This window comes from Coregonus clupeaformis, chromosome 14, assembly GCF_020615455.1.
Source record: "Coregonus clupeaformis isolate EN_2021a chromosome 14, ASM2061545v1, whole genome shotgun sequence".
NCBI classification, from domain to species: Eukaryota; Metazoa; Chordata; class Actinopteri; order Salmoniformes; family Salmonidae; genus Coregonus; species Coregonus clupeaformis.
The window spans coordinates 40,058,261-40,083,150 of NC_059205.1; the positions used below are offsets into that span (position 1 = coordinate 40,058,261).

Consider the following 24,890-nt stretch of genomic DNA (forward strand, 5'->3'; position numbering starts at 1 on the left):
GTCAGACCGAGGCTCCTGCAGTGGACGACTGGTTTCGGCGCGCGGAGGAGACGTGGAACACCGCCCACGCCCACCTCCAGCGCGCTGTGCGTCGCCAGAAGTCCAACGCTGACCGACACCGCAGTGAGGCCCGGTCTTTGTACCGGGTGATCGGGTCTGGCTCTCGACCCGGAACCTGCCCCTCCACCTGCCCTGCCGGAAGCTGGGCCCGCGGTTTGTGGGGCCGCTCAAAGTCCTGAGGAGAGTGAACAAGGTTACGTATAGGTTGCTGCTCCCTCCTGATTACCGTATTAACCCTTAGTTTTACGTATCTCTCCTCAGGCCAGTGGTGGCTGGTCCGCTCCAGGAGTCTGAGGTGCGGGAGGTCCCTCCGCCCCGGCGTACTCCGTCCGTTCCATCCTGGATTCGAGGCGTCGGGCGGGGGGCCTTCAGTACCTCGTGGAGTGGGAGGGGTACGGTCCGGAGGAGCGGTGCTGGGTCCCGGTGGAGGATGTCCTCGATCCCTCCCTGTTGCGGGACTTCCACCGTCGCCATCCGGATCGCCCTGCTCCGCGTCCCCCTGGCCATCCCCAGGGCCGGTGTCGGCGCGCTGCTGGAGCTACGCGTCAAGGGGGGGCTAATGTCACGACTCCCTCCGAAGCTGCCTCATCTCCTTGTTCGGGCAGGCTTAGGCGTTCTTCGTCACCGGCCTTCCAGCCACTGCCACTCCTCTTTTCATCATTCCATTTGTTTTGTCTTATTTTTCACACACACCTGGTACATATCCCCTTATCAGTCTCTGAATAATTATTCCCTCTGCTCCCCCATTTCTTTGTTTGTTATTGTTCCATGTGGAGGTGTCGCTAGCTCGTGTTGAGCATTATGTTACTTTATCGCCGGGATATTCACCTGTGTGTTTTGTTTTCCCAGTACACATTTAAGTCGCACTGTATTTGGTTTACGCATTGCTGCAGACTGCTGTATTGGCTAATAAACCCTATTCTTTGATTCACACCTCCTGCGCCTGGCTCCGTCCTACTCACCTTGTTACAGGTATTCAGAGTATGAATTCCAAATGGGATTCTTTTAGAGCTCTTCCATCAGATTGTGTGGTAATTTACTCCCTTGATAGCTGGTGGGTTTATACAAATATGGATTAAGTGAAAGGATGAGTCCTACCAATTCGAACTTTCACCAGAGTTAGCTTTAAAATTCGAACAAGTACACTCTTAGAATTATTAGGGGTGACTCGAGGAACCCTGCAGATCCTCAAGGAACCAGTGCAGTCAATGGGTTCATATTTGCACATTTGATTAGTTGGGGGGGTTCTATGATTTACCTTTAATGTTCCAATGTAGCAAAGGGTTCCTGGAGGAACCTTTTTGCTGGTGCATACGGAGCAATTTAAATGTATTTCGCTGTTGAATTTGTTGCACTGCCAGACTCAAAAGATGAAAATATGTGGTTCTCTGCGATGGCTTTATGGGATAGCTAGCAACTTGTAAACAATTACCCATTCCTATATGAGTACTATTGAATAATACAACATTGGCTGCTGTCAATCCAATTATATTATATGACTGTAGCCTCCCTCCGAAAAGTTTATTGTGATGGTAATGATTATAATATTATGATGACAATTATTAGGTGTTGGCTTAGGTCGCTCGTTAACTACAGAATCTTCAACCTAGCCTAGCTTTTAGCTAGCTAGCTCCTCTGTGTAAGAGTAACATTCATAATATTTGAGAGGCGGCAGCCTATCAGAAGATTGGAGGTGTGGCTTTCAGATAGTTGTTTTTGGCCACCTGTGAGAGTAAATGTCATGCATGTTCATCTGTTCTGTTGCATTGTCATTAAAGATTAAGCTTGTACACTGGCAGTTTTGAAGCCTTGATAAAGGCTTACATAAGTGCATGTGATACTAAAGAGACAAATAGCATTTCATTGTTCAGATGGTCACCATTCCATTACACTGGTGTCAGAAGTGGCATAGCAATGCATCCAAGCATTTGTGACGAAATGGTGACTATCTGGACAATAGAATGTGATTTAGCTCTTTAGTATCATATGCACATACACTGACTGCACAAAACAGTAAGAACACCTTCCTAACATTGAGTTGCAACCCCCCTTTTGCCCTCAGAACAGCCTCAATTCGTCGGGGCATGGACTCTACAAGGTGTCGAAAGCGTTCCACAGGGATTCTGGCCCATGTTGACTCCAATGCTTCCCACAGTTGTGTCAAGTTGGCTGGATGTGGGTGGTGGACCATTCTTGATACACACAGGAAACTGTTGAGTGTGAAAAACCCAGCAGCGTTGCAGTTCTTGACACAAACCGGTGCACCTCGCACCTACTACCATACCCCGTTCAAATGCACTTAAATATTTTGTCATGCCCATTGACCCTCTGAAAGGCACACATACACAATCCATGTATCAATTGTCAAAATAATAAAAACATCCTTCTTTAACCCGGCTCCTCCCCTTAATCTACACTGATTGAAGTGGATTTAACAAGTGCCATCAATAAGGGATCATAGCTTTCACCTGGATTCACCAGGTCAGCCTATGTCATGAAAAGAGCAGGCGTCCTTCATGTTTTGTACACTCAGTGTATGTAAAAGGTTATTTTATTACAGGTAGGTAAAACAAAAAGTTTAAAAATATAATAATTTAAATAAATCATGTACAAGCTTAACCTTAATGGCAATACAACAGAACACATGAACAGGCATGACATTTACTCTCACGGGTGTCCAAAAAGAACCATCTGAAAGCCACGCTTCTAATCTTCTGATAGGCTACCAGGTTAGACAGGTTAGATTTTGTAAATTGTCCCAATACATTCATATTTCAAACGCTCCAGTTATGACTGAATAACTTACACTATATATACAAAAGTATGTGGACGCCCCTCCAAATGAGTGGATTCGGCTATTTCAGCCACACCCGTTGCTGACAGGTGTATAAAATCGAGCACACAGCCATGAAATCTCCATAGACAAACATTGGCAGTAGAATGGCCCGTACTGAAGAGCTCAGTGATTTTCAGCGTGGCACCGTCATAGGATGCCACCTTTCCAACAAGTCAGTTCATCAAATTCCAAATTGCCTCTGGAAGTAACGTCAGCACAATAAGGTTTCCATGGCCGAGCAACCGCACACAAGCCTAATATCACCATGCGTAATGCCAAGCGTCGGCTTGAGTGGTGTAAAGCTCGCCGCCATTGGACTCTGGAGCAGTGGAAACGCGTTCTCTGGAGTGATGAATAACGCTTCACCATCTGGCAGTCCGATGGACGAATCTGGGTTCGACGGATGCCAGGAGAACACTACCTGCCAGAATGCATAGTGCCAACTGTAAAGTTTGGTGGAGGAGGAATAATGGTCTGGGGATGTTTTTCATGATTTGGGCTATGCCCCTTAGTTCCAGTGAAGGGAAATCTTAACGCTACACCATAAAATTACATTTTAGACGATTCTGTGCTTACAACGTTGTGGCTACAGTTTGGGGAAGGCCCTTTTCTGTTTCAGCATGACAATGCCCCCGTGCACCAAGCGAGGTCCATACAGAAATGGTTTGTCAAGATCGGTGTGGAAGAACTTGACTGGCCTGCACAGAGCTCTGACCTCAACTCCATCGAACACCTTTGGGATTAATTGGAACGCTGACTGCGAGCCAGGCCTAATCGCCCAACATCAGTGCCCGAACTCACTAATGCTCGTGGCTGAATGGAAGCAAGTCCCCACAGCAATGTTCCAACATCTAGTGGAAAGCCTTCCCAGAAGAGTGGAGGCTGCTATAGCAGAAAAGGGGTGATCAACTCCATATTAATGCCCATGATTTTGGAATGAGATGTTCGACGAGCAGGTGTCCACATACTTTTGGTCATGTAGTGTATCTATGATGTTTATCCATTATCCAGTCAAATTTATCAAACTAAAATGTTCAGGTCTGGGGAACATACAGTACCAGTATAAAGGTTGGATACACCTACTCATTCAAGGGTTTTTCTTTATTTTTTACTATTTTCTACATTGTAAAATAATAATGAAGACATCAAAACTATGAAATAACATATATGGAATCATGCAGTAACCAAAAAAGTGTTAAACAAATACAAATATATTAAAATAGCCACCCTTTGCCTTGATGACAGCTTTGCATATTCTTGGCATTCTCTCAACCAGCTTCACCTGGAATACTTTTCCAACAGTCTTGAAGGAGTTCCCACATATGCTGAGCACTTGTTGGCTGCTTTTCCTTCACTCTGGCGTCCTACTCATCCCAAACTATCTCAATTGGGTTGAGGTCAGGGTATTGTGGAGGCCAGGTCATCTGATGCAGCACTCCATCACGCTCCTTCTTGGTCAAATAGCCCTTACACAGCCTGGAGGTGTGTTGGGTCATTGTCCTGTTGAAAAACAAATGATAGTCCCACTAAGCCCAAACCAGATGGGATGGCGTATCGCTGCAGAATGCTGTGGTAGCCATGCTGGTTAAGTGTGCCTTGAATTCTAAATAAATCACAGACAGTGTCATCAGCAAAGCACCCCTACACCATAACACCTCCTCCTCCATTCTTTACGGTGGGAAATACACATGCAGAGATCATCCGTTCACCCACACAGCGTCTCACAAAGACACGGCGGTTGAAACCAAAAATCTCAAATTTGGACTCCAGACCAAAGGACACATTTCCACCAGTCCTTTGCTCGTGTTTCTTGGCCCAAGCAAGTCTCTTCTTCTTATTGGTGTACTTTCGTAGTGGTTTCTTTGCAGCAATTCGACCACGAAGGCCTGATTCACACAGTCTCCTCTGAACAGTTGATGTTGAGATGTGTCTGTTACTTGAACTCTGTGAAGCATTTATTTGGGCTGCAATTTCTGAGGCTGGTAACTCTAATGAACTTTTACTCCTCAGCAGAGGTAACTCTGGGTCTTCCATTCCTGTGGCAGTCCTCATGACAGCCAGTTTCATCATAGCGCTTGATGGTTTTTGCGACTGCACTTGAAGAAACTTGAAAAGTTCCTGAAATGTTCCGTATCGACTGACCTTCATCTCTTAAAGTAATGATGGACTGTCGTTTCTCTTTGCTTGTTTGAGCTATTCTTGCCATAATATGGACTTGGTCTTTTACCAAATAGGGCTATCTTCAGTATACCCCCCTACCTTGTCACAACACAGCTGATTGGCTCAAATGCATTAAGAAGGAAAGAAATTCCACAAATTAACTTTTAACAAGGCACACCTGTTAATTGAAATGCATTCCAGGTGACTACCTCATTAAGCTGGTGGAGAGGATGCCAAGAGTGTGCAACACTATCATTAAGGCAAAAGGTGGCTATTTGAAGAATCTCAAATATAAAATATATTTGGACTTGTTTAACACTTTTTTGGTTACTACATGATTCCATATATGTCATTTCATAATTTTGATGTCTTCATTATTATTCTACAATTTAAAAAACAGTAAAAATAAAGACAACCCCTTGAATGAGTACGTGTGTCCAAACGTTTGACTGGTAGTGTACGTAAACCAGATATAACACAATATGTTTATATGTAATAAATGTCTCATATCCTTCAAGGGGAAGCAGAATTTGTCAGTAAGATGAGCCATAAACAACAGCCTATAGCACCTCCAGCACTCTCCTCACACAGTTATGTTTAAAATTCACAAACTTTTGAAATGTTTGCAGAACCACAGTTATTGTCACAACCCATCCCTCTTTTCATCAGTATCTTCTCCCTGAGAAGGATTGAGCCCGTCTTGTAGCTAGCTGGTATCTAGAACCCTGCAAGAGGGGGTTGCAGTAGAGGGGGTTGCATTAAGAATTCATCATATGAAAAACACAATGCCATTATTGAAGCATTGCACCAGGCCTCCTATTCTATATTTAATTTTAATGAGAGGGGCTGAAATTATATATTCAATTTCAAGGAATCCAGGCAGTGTGTGTCCCAGTGGTCCAACTTTTGATTCATTTAGGTCTGACAATTCACACAGTATACCGGAGACACCAGTCCGTCTTAAATTATGGATGCAAACATGGAGAGAACTCCTTTTCCCAAAAGTCATTAACATGAGATATGCTTTCTATACTGATCAGTAGCATGGTACACACGTTCTATATTATACTGATAATTAGAGAGATTCAATGACATTCTGCCAGCATTCTGTGTATTGATACAAGTTAACCCTTTAAACCCCAAAATAATTATAGAACACGGCTACGGATTACTGAGTTTTTGCCTAAACAAAGATTATTTTTTAATGTCTACAACAGAGGTGAAAAACAAAACATCTAAAGACAAATGTAAATTACAAGTTTATTTGTTTGTAAATATGAGAGGCTGTACTTTGTTGATATCAGTTTCCCCTCATTCCCCTCAGTTTGTTGTTATAGCATTACAATATAGCAGGCTTCATTGGTGAAAACCAACCCAGTATAATGAAATATCTAGCTGTGGTGAATGATGGACGGAGTCAGGCGCAGGAGTAAAATAACCGGATGCAAATGTATTCCTTCCAGACATACAATGCGCCTACAATGGCATTCGAAACAGGTATAGGGGAAACAATCATCCCTGACCAAACACAGTCTCAGAAAATACAATAAATGTAATGACACAGGGGAAAATCAACCCTGGCAAAATAAATGAGAGTGTATCTCAACCGAGCTACTCTCCTCCCACATAGAACAATCACTCACAAAGACAAGGGGGCAGAGGGAACACTTATACACAGACTAATTAGGGGATGAGCACCAGGTATGTGTGATTGACAAGACAAGACAAGTGGAGTGATGAGAATGGCAGTAGCTAGTAAGCCGGTGACGACGAACGCCGAAACCTGCCCGAACAAGGAGGGGAGGCAGCCTCGGCAGAAGTCGTGACAGTACCCGCCCCCTTGACGCGCGGCTCCAGCAGCGCGCCGACGCGGAGCAGGGCGCGCCGGATGGCAAAGGTGGAAATCCCGCAACAGGGAGGGATCGAGGATGTCCCTCTCCGGGACCCAGCAACGTTTCTCTGGACATTTACATTACATTTACGTCATTTAGCAGACGCTCTTATCCAGAGCGACTTACAGTTAGTGAGTGCATACATTTTTATTTTTTATACTGGAATCGAACCCACAACCCTGGCGTTGCAAATGCCATGCTCTACCAACTGAGCTACATCCCTGGACCGTACCCCTCCCACTCCACGAGGTACTGAAGGCCCCCAACCCGACGCCTCGAATCCAGGAGGGAACGGACCGAGTACGCCGGGGCCCCCTCAATGTCCAGAGGAGGTGGAGGGACCTCCCGCACCTCAGACTCCTGGAGCGAACCAACCACCACCGCCCTGAGGAGAGACACATGAAATGAGGGGTTAATACGGTAATGAGGGGGAAGTAATAACCTGTATGTGACCTCGTTTATCCTCCTCAGGACTATAAACGGCCCCACAAACCGCGGGCTCAGCTTCCGACAGGGCAGGCGGGGGGGCAGATTCCGGGTCGAGAGCCAAACCCGATCACCCGGTACGAAGACCGAGGCCTCTCTGCGGTGTTGGTCAGCGTTGGCCTTCTGACGATGCACGGCGCACTGGAGGTGAACGTGGGCAGCGTCCCAAGTCTCCTCCGCGCGCCGAAACCAGTCATCCACCGCAGGAGCCTCGGTCTGGCTCTGGTGCAACGGTGCCAGAACCGGTTGGTAACCTAAAACACATTGGAAAGGTGTTAGGTTAGTGGAGGAGTGACTGCCTGTCCTGGCAGTAGGTCCGCAGGAACCTACCCACATCTTGATTAACCCTTTCCACCTGCCCATTACTCTCGGGGTGGAATCCAGAGGTCAGGCTGACCGAGATCCCCAGACGTTCCATGAACGACTTCCAGACCCTAGACGTGAACTGGGGACCTCGGTCGGACACTATATCCTCTGGTACCCCGTAGTGCCGGAAGACGTGAGTAAACAGGGCCTCCGCAGTTTGTAGGGCCGTGGGGTGACTGGGCAGAGGAAGGAGGCGGCAGGACTTCGAAAAGCAGTCCAAAACGACCAGGATGGTGGTGTTACCTTGGGAGAGGGGAAGATCAGTAAGAAAATCAATACTTAAATGAGACCATGGTCGTTGTGGAACTGGTAATGGTTGCAACTTACCCGCTGGGAGGTGCCTAGGTGCCTTACTCTGGGCACACACCGAGCAGGAGGAGACGTACACCCTCACGTCCTTAGCCAAGGTAGGCCACCAGTATTTATCGGTCAGGCAGCGCACTGTACGACCGATACCTGGGTGACCAGAGGAGGGTGACGTGTGTGCCCAATAGATCAAACGATCACGGATAAGAGCAGGCACGTACTGCAGCCCAGCTGGACAGTGAGGTGGAGATGGATCTGTGGCGTAATGCCCGCTCTATATCCGCGTCCATTGCCCACACTACCGTCGCCACGATGCAGGAGGCCGGGAGTATGGGGGTGTTGTCTCTGGGCCTCTCCTCTGTGTCATACAGCAGGGACAGTGCGTCTGCATTCACGTTCTTCTTACCCGGAATGTATGATAGTGTGAAATCAAACCGGGTGAAGAAGAGGGCCCACCTGGCCTGGCGAGGATTCAGCCTCCTCGCTACCCGGATGTACTCCAGGTTACGGTGGTCTGTCCAGATGAGGAAAGGCTGTTTCGCACCTTCGAGCCAATGCCTCCACACGGTCAAAGCTCGGACAACAGCCAGCAGCTCCCGATCACCAACGGCGTAGTTCTGCTCCGCCGAGCTGAGCTACTTAGAGAAGAAGGCACAGGGGTGGAGCTTGGGTGGCGTGCCCGAGCGTTGAGACAGGACAGCGCCTATCCCTACATCGGACGCATCCACCTCCACTACGAATGGTAGTGATGGATCGGGGTGGGCCAGTACCGGGGCTGAGGTGAACAGACCCCGCAGTCTACTGAAGGCCAGGTCAGCCTCAGCAGACCAGCGGAGCTGGGACAGCCCACCCTTCAACTCGGAGGTAATGGGAGCTGCGACCTTGCCAAAGCCCCGGATAAACCTCAGATAGTAGTTGGCAAAGCAAAGGAAGCGCTGCACCTCCTTAACCGTGGTTGGAGATGGCCAATTACGCACGGTTGAAATGCGATCTCCCTCCATCTCCACACCTGAGGTAGTAATGCGGTATCTGAGGAAGGAGACTGAATGCTGGAAAAACTCACACTTTTCTGCCTTGGCATAAAGGTAATTCTCCAGCAGTCGGACCAGTACCTTGTGAATCAGGGACACATGCTCGGCGCACGTAGTGGAATACACCAGGATGTCATCGATGTAGACCACCACACCGCGACCAAGCATGTCCCGAAACACCTCGTTCACAAATGACTGGAAGACGGATTGAGAATTCATCAAACCGTAGGGCATCACCAGGTATTCATAATGCCCCGAGGTTGTGATGAATGCTGTTTTCCACTCATCCCCTTCCCGAATACGCACAAGGTTGTAGGCACTCCTGAGATCTAATTTGGTGAAGAAGCAGGCCCCATGCATTGATTCAATCACTGAAGGAATGAGGGGAAGAGGATAACTAAATCGTATCGTCACCTTGTTCAGTGGTCGATAATCAATGCACGGGCGTAAACAGCCATCTTTCTTCTCCACAAAGTATAAACTCGAGGAAGCAGGTGTAGTGGAGGGACGTATATAACCCTGGCCCAGGGACTCTGTGAAGTATGTCTCCATAGCCTCCGTTTCAGCCTGCGACAGGGGAAGGTTTGTTGCGCAATCCCCCTCCCGATGAGGTGGTAATTTAATCGCTTGCATCTTGGAAAATGCGAGCGCCAGATCATGGTATTCGGGGGGAATGCGCACGGTGGGGGTACCGTCTGGACTTTCCACCGTGGTTGCACCAACAGAAACACCTAGACACCTACCCGGACACTCTCGCGACCACCCCGTAAGAACCCTCTGCGGCCATGAGAAATTGCGGTTGTGAAGGGCTAACCACGGGACACCTAATACTACAGGGTAAGCAGGAGATTCAATAATCAAAAAGGTGATCTGCTCAAAATGAGTCTCCTGGGTGATCATGGTGACTGGTACAGTAACCTCCTTAACTAACCCTGACCCTAATGGTCGACTATCAAGGGCTCTGATGGGGATAGGGGAACCAATGAAATGCCTTGACGGCGTGCAAATGCCCATAAAGTTCCCAGCTGCGCCTGAATCGACTAGCGCCTTACACTGGGGAACTACCATGTGATTGGGAAAGGAGATAGATAGGGTACAGTGCGCCGCAAAGGGTTCTGAACAAGTGTGGGTGTTCGATACCTGGGGTGATGCGTGAGTGCCCTGCCTACCACCTCCAGACCCAAAAGAACGTTGACTGCGACGTGAGGTGTATTGTCCCTTCGTGCCACCAGAGTGGCACTGTCGCTGTCCTCCTCCGCTCTCTCGACCGGCGGCTCCACCCAGCTGCATCTGCTCGGGATCCGAGTCGTCCGGTGTGGGAACGGGCAGACCCCTACCAGGATGTCCTCTGGCTGCCAGCAGATTGTCCAGCCGGATGGCCATGTCCACCAGTTGGGAGAACGATAGCATGGCATCCCGGCAGGCTAGCTCCCGTCGGACGTCCTCCCGTAGGTGAAACCGGAAATGGTCGATCAGGGCCCGCTCGTTCCACCCGGACCACGCCGCCAGCATCCGGAACTCCAGCGCGTAGTCCTGTGTGGTCCTCGTCCCCTGCCTCAGCTGGACCAGCCACTCGCCTACCTCTCGACCCTCGGGAGGGTGATCGAAAACCACCCGAAAGAGGCGAGCGCACTCCCTGTAGTCCTCCAACGCGGCTCCTCCTTCGTTCCACACCGCGCTGGCCCACTCCAGGGCCTTCCCACAGATGCAGGAAACGAGGACGGATACCTTGTCCCGCTCCAATGACGCCGGCCTGATGCTGGAGAAATACAGCTCCAGTTGGAGAAGGAATCCTTTACAGCGCGCTGCCGTCCCATCAAATGCCGGTGGCCAGGATATCTGGATCCCTCCGGGTGCTGGGATGTAGGTGGTTGGATCCGGTTGGCCAGCTGGTCTCGACAGATCGGGTCCTCTCCTCTCCAGGCGTTGGACGACCTGAAGAACACGATCCATCGATTCCCCCAAGCTGGCCAGCATTGTGGAATGCTCCTGGACCCTTGCCACGACTCCAGGCATGCGGTCTTCTCCTGCTGACTCCATTTCAACAAGGTGAGTGATTCTGTGGTGAATGATAGACGGAGTCAGACGCAGGAGTAAAATAACCAGATGCAGATGTATTCCTTCCAGACATACAATGCGCCTACAACGGCAATCGAAACAGGTACAGGGGAAACAATCCTCCCTGACCAAACACAGTCTCAGAAAATACAATAAATGTAATGACACAGGGGAAAATCAACCCTGGCAAAATAAATGAGAGAGTATCTCAACCGAGCTACTCTCCTCCCACATAGAACAATCACTCACAAAGACAAGGGGGCAGAGGGAACACTTATACACAGACTAATTAGGGGATGAGCACCAGGTGTGAGTGACTGACAAGACAAGACAAGTGGAGTGATGAGAATGGGAGCGGCAGTAGCTAGTAAGCCGGTGACGACGAACGCCGAAACCTGCCCGAACAAGGAGGGGAGGCAGCCTCGGCGGAAGTCGTGACACTAGCTGAAAATCAACAACAAAACCTGGCAGTATTAATGAAAATAAATTAAAGAATATATACACTACCAGTCATAAGTTTGGACACACCTACTCATACAAGGGTTTTTCTTTATTTTTACTATTTTTTAAATTGTAGAATAATAGTGAAGACATAAAATAACAAACTATGAAATAACTCATATGGAATTATGTACTAACCAAAAAAGTGTTAAACAAATCAAAATATATTTTATATTTGAGATTCTTCAAATAGCCACCCTTTGCCTTGATGACAGCTTTGCACACTCTTGGCATTCTCTCAACCAGCTTCATGAGGTAGTCACCTGGAATGCATTTCAATTAACAGGTGTGCCTTGTTAAAAGTTAATTTGTGGAATTTATTTCCTTCTTAATGCGTTTGAGCCAATCAGCTGTGTTGTGACAAGGTAGGGGGGTATACAGAAGATAGCCCTATTTGGTAAAAGACCAAATCCATATTATGGCAAGAACAGCTCAAATAATCAAAGAGAAATGACAATCCATCATTACTTTAAGATGTGAAGGTCAGTCAATATCGACAATTTCAAGAACTTTGAAAGTTTCTTAAAATGCAGTCGCAAAAACCATCAAGCGCTATGATGAAACGGGCTCTCATGAGGACCACCACAGGAATGGGAGACCCAGATGTAGTTCATTAGAGTTAACAGCCTCAGAAATTGCAGCCCAAATAAATGCTTCACAGAGTTCAATTACAGACACATCTCAACATCAACTGTTCAGAGGGGACTGTGTGAATCAGGCCTTCATAGTCGAATTGTGCAAAGAGACCACTACTTAAGGACACAAATAAGAAGAAGAGATCTGCTTGGGCCAAGAAACACGAGCAATGGACTTTAGACCGGTGGAAATGTGTCCTTTGGTCTGGAGTCCAAATTGGAGATTTTTGGTTCCAACCGCCGTGTTGTTGTGAGACGCGGCGTGGGTGAACGGATGATCTCTGCATGTGTAGTTCCCACCGTAAAGCATGGAGGAGGTGGTGTTATGGTGTGGGGGTGCTTTGCTGGTGACACTGTCTGTGATTTATTTAGAATTCAAGGCACACTTAACCAGCATGGCTACCACAGCATTCTGCAGTGATATGTCATCCCATCTGGTTTGAGCATAGTGGGACTATCATTTGTTTTCAACAGGACAATGACCCAACACACCTCCGGGCTGTGTAAGGGCTATTTGACCAAGAAGGAGAGTGATGGAGTGCTGCATCAGATGACCTGGCCTCCACAATCCCCCGACCTCAACCCAATTGAGATGGTTTGGGATGAGTCGGACGGCAGAGTGAAGGAAAAGCAGCCAACAAGTGCTCAGCATATGTGGGAACTCCTTCAAGACTGTTGGAAAAGAATTCCAGGTGAAGCTGGTTGAGAGAATGTCAAGAGTGCACAAAGCTGTTATCAAGGCAAATGGTGGCTATTTGAAGAATCTCAAATATAAAATATATTTTGATTTGTTTAACACTTTTTTGGTTACTACATGATTCCATATGTGTTATTTAATAGTTTTGATGTCTTCACTATTATTCTACAATGTAGAAAATAGTAAAAATAAAGAAAAACCCTTGAATGAGTAGGTGTGTCCAAACTTTTGACTGGTACTGTATATACAGTGAATCCGGAAAGTATTCAGACCCGTTGACTTTTTCCACATTTTGTTACGTTACAGCCTTATTCTAAAATTGATTAAATGTTTTTTTCCCTCATCAATCAACACATAATACCCCATAATGACAAAGCAAAAACAGGTTTTCAGGAATTTTTGCAAATGTATTACAAATAAAAAACGGAAATATCACATTTACATAGGTATTCAGACCCTTTACTCAGTACTTTGTTGAAGCATCTTTTGCAGCGATTACAGCCACGAGTCTTCTTGGGTATGACGCACAAGCTTGGCACACCTGTATTTGGGGAGTTTCTCCCATTCTTCTCTTCTCAAGCTCTGTCAGGTTGGATGGGGAGAGTTGCTGCACAGCTATTTTCAGGTCTCTCCAGAGATGTTCGATCAGGTTCAAGTCCGGGCTCTGGCTGGGCCACTCAAGGACATTCAGAGACTTTTCCCGAAGCCACACCTGCGTTGTCTTGGCTGTGTGCTTAGGGTCGTTGTCCTGTTGGAAGGTGAACCTTTGCCCCAGTCTGAGGTCCTGAGCACTCTGGAGCAGGTTTTCATCAAGAATCTCTCTGTACTTTGCTACATTCATCTTTCCCTTGATCCTGACTAGTCTCCCAGTCCCTGCCGCTGAAAAACATCCCCACAGCATGATGCTGCCACCACCATGCTTCACCGTAGGGATGGTATCAGGTTTCCTCCAGATGTGATGCTTGGCATTCAGGCCAAAGAGTTCAATCTTGGTTTCATCAGACCAGAGAATCTTGTTTCTCATGGTCTGAGAGTCCTTTAGGTGCCTTTTGGCAAACTCCAAGCGGGCTGTCATGTGCCTTTTACTGAGGAGTGGCTTCCGTCTGGCCACTCTTCCATAAAGGCCTGATTGGTGGAGTGCTGCAGAGATGGTTGTCCTTCTTGAAGTTCTCCCATCTCCACCGGAGAACTCTGGAGCTCTGTCAGAGTGACCATCGGGTTCTTGGTCACCTCCCTGACCAAGGCCCTTCTCCCACGATTGCTCAGTTTGGCTGGGCGGCCAGCTCTAGGAAGAGAACTGTGTTCTTGGGGACCTTCAATGCTGCAGAAATTTTTTGGTACCCTTCGCCGGATTTGTACCTCGACACAATCCTGTCTCGGAGCTCTACGGACAATTCCTTCAACCTCATGGTTTGGTTTTTGCTCTGACATGCACTGTCAACTGTGGGACCACAGGTGGACTCTAAATTGTCTAACTATTGTATGTTGGACAGGGGAATTTAAAGGTATTTTAACAATTATGGTCTCCTACTTGTAGGTATAGTATCATACAGGTAACTGCCAAAATAATGGAAACACTTAAGTAAATTTTACATTTACATTTAAGTCATTTAGCAGACGCTCTTATCCAGAGCGACTTACAAAGTGGTGCATTCAACTTAGGATAGGCAGTGGGACAACTACATCTCGATCACAATAAGTACATTTCTTTAAACAAGTCAGTGCTAGCAGGTGAAATAAGTCAGGTGTTAGTTTAGACAAAAGACAGTGGTAGTAAAGGGGGGGGGGTAGAGGATTACTATTATACTATTCCAGGTATTCCTTAAAGAGGTAGGGTTTCAAGTGTCTCCGGAAGGTGGTCAGTGACTCCGCTGTCCTGGCATCATGGGGGAGCTTGTTCCACCATTGGGGTGCCAGAGCAGCGAATAGCTTTGACTGGGCTGAGCGGGAACTGTGCTTCCATAGAGGTAGGGGGGCTAGCAGGCCAGAGGTGGATGAACGTAGTGCCCTCGTTTGGGTGTAGGATCAGAGCCTGAAGGTAAGGAGGTGCCGTTCCCCTCACAGCTCCGTAGGCAAGCACTGTGTAAATGAGGGATACTCAGGTGTGGTTCCTGAGTTACTGTAATTAAGCAATTGACATCTCATCATGCTTAGGGTCATGTACTGTATATGGCTGCCATGGCTATGCCCCCGTAGGATGACACAATGCCCCCATCCACAGGGCTTTGAGTGGTCACTGAATGGTTTGATGAGCATGAAAACAATGTAAACCATATGCCATGGCCGTCTCAGTCACCAGATCTCAACCCAATTGAACACTTATGGGAGATTCTGGAGCAGCGCCTGAAACTGTGTTTTCCACCACCATCAACAAAACACCAAATGATGGAATTTATTGTGGAAGAATGGTGTCGCATCCCTCCAATGGAGTTCCAGACACTTGCAGAATCTATGACAAGGTGCATTGAAGCTGTTCTGGCTCGTGGTGGCCCAACGCCCTATTAAGACACTTTATGTTGGTGTCTCCTTTATTTTGGCAGTTACCTGTACTTGCTCAAATAATTGTCCAATGTCTATCATTATTATCTTGTATCTATAACTTCAGTTAGAGTTTTTTTTTAACAGTATGCAAACTCAATTCTTGAACATAATTACATTTAATTTTACATTTCATAATTGCAAGCTATTTCAAAAGACAGAGAATCACTTTTCAATCTCATCTCTCGTACCCAGCTGTGTTTCAAAAGAGCTCATTTTACTGTGACTGGCTTTAGATGTAGCTTAATAAAAGTATGACTGTGTCAACACAAACTAGTTGGTGTGGGTGGGGAGGGACAAACTGTTTTGCTGGCGAATCAGAGCTCTATTGTCAACAACTGGCTGTGGGAGGAAGGTTATTGTTAGGAATAATTATACAACTGTGAATGCTCATCAATTGTTGACAAGTGATGCTAAATCATTTTAATGAACTAATCAATGGACATTCAACCCAATTGAGGATCAAGATACTGGTCCTTACAGTATGGCTATACTGTATACTGTATCTAGGCTTTGCTGCAAAAAACGTTTACATTTTACATTTTAGTCATTTAGTTTACTTTAGTTTACTTTCTTTCTATTTAGCTAGCCACTCTGTCACTCACCTGTGATACAACAACAAATACATTATTCCATTCTGTTTTGCATCTTTCTTGTTTTCTGTACATAAACATTTGAGGGCCACTTTGGTAACAAGTGTTTGAATTAATGCATTTAAGTGCTATCCTCTGTGGATCCAATGCATATCTTGTTATATTATCCACCCCCCCCCAAAAAAAAAAAAAAAAATTCAATTCAATATTGAATTTCAGTGAATGCACACAGATCCAGTATAATTGTTAGAGTGTGAGAATCGGTGATTATGCAGTATAGTACCTGTCTCTGGATCACACTGGTGTTCACAGGGGTCCAGAATGCGGCGGCCACACAGCTCATTGATCCAAGGCCCGCTGGCATTCTGCTGGTAGTATAGCAACACCTGGGCCGGGTTCAGCCAGTCAGATGCATCCAGTTGACTGCCCTGCAGCAAAATGAACCTTGACCCTGAGGACAAGGGAAGGGAGTGTTGGTTGTTGGAAAACACTGTTTAGGTACCTACCTGGTCAATTAAAGTTTCAGTACATCAGTAGTTCTATAAACTTTTCTATTCAACAGTCCATAGAGTACAGACAGTTATGACAACGCAAAAAAAGAATACTTTTTCTGAGTATTACTTTTCCTCAGATGAAAAAAAGATGGATAGGACACAATGTTCTGGCAACTCATTTCAATATTTTTGAAGGCGCATAGCATACACAGCTGTGGCATAGATATAAGGTTCTCCCAGGAAAAAACCTGGATTGTTATCAACTTAACCATGACATTACATTAAGTCAGATAAGATTGTGTAGACATTTATGGACACGTTCTAAATCGATCTGAGTTCCTGCGATTCAAAAGGAAAGTCCACAATATTTCATCTCTTTTCAAAGTTGCTTCCCCTGGATGTCTTTTGGAATGATAATTCCACCCAGAGTATCAGTGGAATACAGTGGCGGGTATGAATCAAATCAAGGCCTGGAATGATAGATGAGTAAGGCAAGTCACACTCCATAATATATCTGGACTGCCAGCTCCCATGATGGCTGAAAAAATGCCAATGAGCCAAGAGTGAATACTTGGCCTGTAGTGCTTTTCTGCAGGTGCTAGCTACCCTGAAATTCATTAGCGAGTCAACCCAAGCACAGAGAAAGTGGAGAGAGAAAGAGTGATGATACAGTGGGTGGTCACCACAACCTGGCCTGATTGTGCTTTGATGCTTTGAGGGCACATCTGTTGTGGTCTCACAAGGGAAGAGAGAGAGGTGGAATCAGCCTAGTGACTTTTCCTCATTTCTGTTTGTCTGGGAGTGGGTTAGCTGGGAGGCATACAGTTATACCCCTGTGGGTTTCAGGAGGGCAGGTGCCCGCCCCTTACCGTCTGCGATGAGGTGCTCGGGCACATGAAGGATGACCCTGACGTTGACACCACAGGAGAGGTGTGAGGAGTACACCAGGCCTATCACACAGCTGACAACGCTGATCAAAGTCAGTGTGGTCTTATTGATGGGGCTTCGTGGTGAACCTGCTGGTAAAGAGAAGGACACAGACATTAAAAAGGAAGCACGTGAAGCTATGACCACACTGTGGCTATGCACCAAATGGCTCCCCATTCCCTTTATAGTGCACTACTTCTGACCAGGGCTCATAGGGCTCTCGTCAGAAGTAGTGCACTATAAAGGGAATATAGTGCCATAATAGGGAGTGGGGATGCACCCTTTATTCCCTCCAGCACCTCCACCAAGGGAGTCGCTTACAAACAAGGCATCACTGGGCTTACTGCCCATGAAAGGGACCTCTGTATTAAACCGGTAGCTTTGGGAGATATGGCTTGCCAAGTCTCGCTGGTGGGGTGATAAGAGTGTACCTTTGAAGGGTGCCACTGCCACCAGACACCAGCCAACTGAAGAAATAAGAAGAAGAACATAGCCCAAATGAGAGCATTTCAGAGGTTGCGTTCTTTTCCTTTCCTGCCAACTGCTTGGGTGCAGCCCCACCAGAGTTCATCATTCATTCCTTTTAATCAAGAGTGGGTAGTCTCCTACATATAGCATGCACAAACACACACAAACACACGCAGACACACCCCAACCCACAACAATCTGACCTCTAATATAGGAAGCCAATAACAGCCTCCAGCTCTGCTAGAAGTGATTATTTATCCCTATCCAATGTTACTTGATTAATGTCCCTTTTAGCATTTTTAAAATAACTCAGGCAGAACTTCCTAATTAAGAATATTTCTTAGGGCAATCCTTAAAAACAAAATACTACAGAGTAATACCATGACCTAACTTGTAAAAGAAATCCACCCACATATTGAACTTATTACAGGAAAATAATATCATAACTCCTATTGCCTTCTTTGTAATTTGACACAAAGCCCCAAACTTGATCCATTCTCATTTTTAAACAAAAATAGAAGGATTGAAAAACACATCCCATCATTATGACACTCTCTCTGCACATCTTTTTTTCAAATCTATAGATCGGTGGTCACCAACCTTTTCTCAGTCAAGATCACTTTCTGGGTCAAAACGCAAGCCGAGATCTACTGCTCAGATTTATTTTTACAACATGACTTAAAACAAGGAAGACTATGCAACATTAACCAATTAAAAAACTGTTCTGTAGCAATGAGGTTTGTGCAGTAGGCTATAGGCCCAATACATTATGACTGCATATTGGCTATGCTTGAGTTGCCCTGCCAATGTTGTTCTTCTCAGACCAATTTGAGGTATATAATCACACTGGTAATAGATCATTTGTTGTAGTACTTGTGATGCACAGCTGAGTGAGCATAATTATTTGATTTTTTTCTTGACTGGGCTGATGGCCTGCATCTGATGGTCACTCTGAGAGGAGGGAGGGAAGGAGGGAGAGAGCAGTGGTGAGGCTCCCCATCCCTTTACTGAGAAAAGGGGACACAGTCTTCCAGCTGATGGCCAAACTCAAATCGCACTGCATTATTTTTGCTTCATGCACCAATTCACGCTGTTACTCCTATGACCAGAGAAAGTGAAACATTCCTCGATGTTAAAAAAGCCGCAAGCCGCTAATAATAACAACGCAAGCTTATCGGAACACTTTGCTATACTCATTCATTGCAGCTGCAGTGCTGGTTGTAGCACGAGTCGAAGTAGGCCTAGGGAGAACACACATTTTATGGCTTATAAAAGTGTTGAACAAAGGGTTGACAGTGCTGAATAACAACTTAAACATGAACTAACTCATAAAAACAGCAGCTCATTGCTGTATTCGTTGAGTCTCTAGTCATGGTTTTAAAAGTATTGAAATCTCACAATATCAACTTCGCTGTGTGCTCGAGGCTTAAGGCTCGAGGAAACTGTGCGGACACGGCGATCTGAGCTATCTGATTGGCCAGCGGTAGGCCTGTAGGTGCACTTGATTTGCTAGACCGGTTGGTGACCACTGCTATAGATGGTATTGCGTTTCGGTAACATCATTTCAGGTATCCGGATAACAACCCACTAACTACCAGCCCTCCAGGACACCTACAGCACCCGATGTCACAGGAAGGCCAAAAAGATAATCAAGGACAACAACCACCCGAGCCACTGCCTGTTCAGCCCGCTATCATCCAGAAGACGAGGTCAGTACAGGTGCATCAAAGCTGAGACCAAGATACTGAAAAACAGCTTCTATCTCAAGGCCATCAGACTGTTAAATAAACTTAACTAGCACATTAGAGGCTGCTGCCTATATACATAGATTAGAAATCACTGGCCACTTTAATAAATGGAACACTAGTCACTTTAATAATGTTTATATATCTTGCATTACTCATCTCATATGTATATACTGTATTCTATACTATTCTACTGTATCTTAGTCTATGCCGCTCTGACATTTATATATTCCTAATGCCATTGCTTTACTTAGATTTGTGTGTATTGGGTATATGTTGTGAAATTGTTAGATATTACTTGTTAGATATTACTGCACTGTCGGAGCTAGAAACACAAATATTTCGCTACACCCGCTATAACATCTGCTAAACACGTGTATGTGACCAATACATTTGGATTTGACTTGATTTGATAACAAAAAATAAACAATGTACTGTCTGATCAAATCAACATTTATTTTGATCAGCTTCGCTGTTCAAGTAATATGCGAGGAATGTATAGAAACACACCTTCTATTATATATATATATATATATATATATATATATATATATATATATATATATATATATATATATATATATATATATATATACACTTTTACTAATTAAAGGTGTTGGTTACTTGCTGTGTTTGTGACACCTATGCAGATAACAAAAGCTTAATTGGTTGAAGGTGCTTTTGAGGACGTTGAGACAGGCATGCTATGTTTGTTCGTTCAGATGCTTGTAGGCTGACAGCTCAGTGTTAGGGGCATTCAGTTCCCCCACATCATTACTGTACATCACAGCACCAAGGATATATAGCATGCTCACAAACATACTGTTGACCCCATGCTGTATTTACTGTCACACAACAACCAGCCAATCGCTTCCTTTACTTCAAACATTACAATGCTAGACACACTATTGTCTTTAGTTAGACAGACAGCAAAACCGCACACATACTCACATGGGTTAGAACACAGCACATTGTTTGCAACAACCATGATTACTAGCAAAGAGAGAATGTTTGAATGCATGTGTATTAGTTTTGCGCGGTTTGACTCTAAACCCACAGTCATGCGGTTATATCTACGGGGCGGACGGGTTTAGGGTCATAAATTATTGTGTGGTTGAAGGGTGGTTGGGCAGTTGGGCGGCGGGCGGGTTGAATAAAGAGAAAACAATCCCTTAGGAAATCCATCAATCTATCATTCTAGTGCAATTTATATCTATAGGCTACATTTAGGTTTTTCTTAAATTATTTTAGGCTATCTGGCATTAGTGCACAAGCCTAAGCTTAAGGCCCTAACTCTACGCGCGCCAAATAGCCTACACGTCAATCGCCAAATGCTTTTGGGAATAGGCAGAAAATGTTAACATCAATCCACGGAGGCAAAAAGGACAATGTCGGAGTTTATTTAATTCAATAAGAGAAAAGCTGTGAAAGGAGAGTTGAAAATAAAGAGAAGGGAGGGCCAGAAAAGTCATGTTTGGGAAAGATTTGGTGAAGTGGTAAAAGAGGATGATAGCAGTGCCGGCTATGTTATGTGTGGTGATTGTGAGGCGCTATAGGCCTACAAATTCTACAGTCACAAGACAGGGACTTCAAATAGGCCAATGGCACATCAAGGGAACTGTAGCCTACTGGTCAAATGGGTTAAATGGAAACTGAAATCTGGACACTCCTGTTCCCAGCAGAATTGAGCAATTATTGCAGTAAAATACACCAAATATAGGCAACATTTTGACTCGGGAACAGGAGTGGAGAAATTTGATTTATTTTTTTCAGCATCTTGAGAGAATGCGAATGCTCGATTAGATACCATCTGTAGAGGCGCTATCTTTATCAGCATCATAAAAGCTCATAGTATTTTACCAATATTGAATATGCATCCGAGCCAAACTGAAATCTTATCAGAAACATGTTGGGTCGTTTTCACAGCTTTCTATTTCCTTACAACCGGTCAAACTGATATCATTTGCACAGAAAATCTTTCCAGTTTTTGAGTTATTGCATTTTCTTCCGCAAAAGATGACAAAGAACTTTACCGATGTCAACTAGATTGAAGCATTCATTCTACCGATTTATTCTGTTGAGCAAGAGTTTATTTAGTCTTCTAGGGCAACATACACTGAGTGTTCAAAACAATAAGAACACCTGCTCTTTCCAAGGCATAGACTGACCAGGTGAACCCAGGTGAACGTTATGATCCCTTATTGATGTCACTTGTTAAATCCACTTCAATCAGTGTAGATTTTTAAGCCTTTAGACAATTGAGACATGGATTGTGTATGTGTGCCATTCAGAGGGTGAATGTGCAAGACAAAATATTTAAGTGCCGTTTTCCGTGTGTATCAAGAATGGTCCACCACCCAAAGGACATCCAGCCAACTTGACACAACTATGGGAAGCATTGGAGTCAACATGGGCCAACATCCCTGTGGAACGCTTTCAACACCTTCTAGAGTCCATGCCCCGATGAATTGAGGCTGTTCTGAGTGCAAAGGGTCGGGGAGGGGTGGTTTAACTCAATATTAGGAAGGTGTTCTTAATGTTTTGTACAGTCAGTGTATAATGGCAGAAGAGAAGCTGCATGTATCTAATTATAGACAAGTTGACTAACAAATAGCCTACCAAAATGTCGGAAATTATAAGCAGAAACATTTCTAAATCAGGCAAAAAAAAATCCTGCACCCACTGTCAAAATAATTCTGCTGTCTTTGACTGTAGCTTACAGCACATTTTCTAAATTTGCGGGTTAGGGTCAGGTGTGGGCCTCAGATTTTCACTTTATTACGTATAGTCAGGCGGTTGTGGATGGGTTATTAGCAATTGCGGGTGGGTGTGGGTGAACAAACAGCTGACCCGCACAACACTAATGTGAATGTGTACAGTATGTGTCTCAAGCACTGTAAGCACATACATTTGTTGTCCATTCATCTACTCTGATGTATGTATTTTTAATTGTCATCATGCAAGTATGAAATCAGATGATGTATGTACAGTATAATATTCCTTCCTTACCCCCTGAGCCCCACGCGCTGTTGGCGTGACCATTTCTCATACCTCGACTGCGGCGCCTGCTGCGATTGGGATCAGTGTAAAAGGTCAGCTGAGGTTCGCTGTCGGCCTCCGTGCCGGAGTCCCCGTCCGGGTTCAAGAAGGTTGAACCCGCTGCAGAATTCACAACAAAAACCTCTCATCATAATAATTATGTCTCCGCTGTTCTGTTTGTATGGCAATGCATGGAATGTCCATCTACACATTCTGCACTTGATTTTGAGCAATTTATACAGCAAGGCTGTTCAGTCTTTTTTTTCTACATCACCATATTAATTGCCATATGTAATCATTACAGTAAAATGACAAGTAGAACCTTGCCTGAAAATGAAAATGTGTTGCTGTATCAAAATGTTGATAGTGAAACTGAGAACTTGAGGCATCTGTCCTAATAGCCACGTTCCTGTACCACTAAATGTGACCTTTAATTAGTGCTGAGCGATTAGTGCTTTTTGAAGGCAGTTCGGTTTCGGATCGATTATTAAAAAACGAATCACGATTTTCGATTTAGATTATTTTTTTAAACATTAAATGCATTGTGTATTATGTGGGTTGAATGCTGTAACAACACAGAATAAAACAATTAATACAATTCCCATGATGGTAGTGTCTGCCCATTACTACTTATCACTTATTAACCATCATTTATTTACATTACTTTAATAAAATATTTCAGTTGTTGTGTATATTACATTTGTTTTATTTGATTACTTTATTATTTAATTCCAAGTAATCTCATCTCAATAGAGCTGCTGCCTATGCTGTCTGCCAAAATCACTATTTTGTAGTTCTTCAATGTAAATAAGGCATACTTTAATGACTGCTAAATACCAACTATACATTTTCAGGTAGAGATACCTCACGAACCAACAGCTTCCCTCTATATCACCTCACGATCGTGCATTTGTCTCTCTTCAGTAGCAGGCGTAAAAGAAACACAGACCAGACAAGTAGATGCACAATGGATTATGGTCATTGTAGTTAATTACCACGTTTTATGCACTAAACTATGTAGAATATTGGCCTGTTGGCAAACTACAACTCCATACTACATCGCACAGTTCAGGCTGGATCTGATTTATCTTTAGAGAAACTGTGCATTGAGCTCACAGAAAAAATCTTTCAGTCAATTAGTTGTTTAAAAACTGAAAAATAACAGAAATCGTTAATCGCTCAGCACTACCTTTAATTCATGTTTCAAAATATGTCTGCCAGGGGGTTGATTGGAGCTGTGAGTTACACAATATATTGTTCTGCTTGTAGCAGTGTTAGCCATATTGTACATGCAAAAGATAATGGCATGTTTTGGAGTCTGTTAAACAGCAAATTGTTGTTACATTTTCATATTTTGATCATGCTCTGGTACCAATGGAAAATAATAACTGGAACAGTGGGCTAAATTTACTTCAGCTTTTATAAAACATGTCTATCTTCAGTATATTCTATATATGACATACAGCTAGCTATACCCTCTCTCAGGAAGTAATGAATAAATGGATTCATGAGGTGGAAGGGTGGAAATTATGAAAGTCACAATAACACCAGCATACATCTAATGGTATTCTGTCGCAATAAATGAAACCAACATGACTCTAGCTTGCGTCCCAAATGGCACCCTATTCTCTATACAGTGCAGTACTTTTGAGCAGAGTCAAAAAGTAGTGCGCTAAATAGTCAATATGGTGCCATTTGGGACGCAAGCTCTGTTTACCCTGCCCAGCGCAGAACAGGACAAATGCTTTGATTATGTTGCATGAGGAAGAGAGATGCATGATAAGACCGGGCCGTGGAGTGGGTATCCTTAGTAGGGGGATAATACAGTTTGTGTCAGTCCATATTTTGACTTTAAATCCACTATCCGTTACAGAGATGGACGATGGTCCTGTTCTGGTACAACGCAGGGGACAATACACTGATAAATGTTGACAATCATCTCATTGAAGCCATTAGATTAAAAGATTTTGGCATTGTGAACAAAATATATCTAACAGGGTATTGTTTTGAATAGCCTATACAGGCTACATTGGAATGACTGTATTTTGTTAGAAGCAT

General features: G+C 44.7%; 1 protein-coding gene across 10 annotated transcripts in view; it reads right to left on the reverse strand.

Moving 5' to 3' along the window:
* LOC121580909 (astrotactin-1) overlaps positions 1–24,890 on the reverse strand; it is a 263,865-nt gene that overhangs the window by 185,910 nt on the left and 53,065 nt on the right. For 3 of the 10 annotated variants that reach the window (XM_041896088.2, XM_041896085.2, XM_041896087.2), the window contains exons 5-7: positions 22,803–22,952; positions 17,523–17,672; positions 16,443–16,610 (exon numbers count right to left, since the gene is read on the reverse strand). In XM_041896088.2, coding sequence (XP_041752022.1) covers positions 16,443–16,610; positions 17,523–17,672; positions 22,803–22,952 — 468 coding nt within the window. The remainder of the gene's footprint in view (positions 1–16,442; positions 16,611–17,522; positions 17,673–22,802; positions 22,953–24,890) is intronic. The other 7 variants (XM_041896089.2, XM_041896092.2, XM_041896095.2 and 4 more) reach the window with 5 other exon arrangements.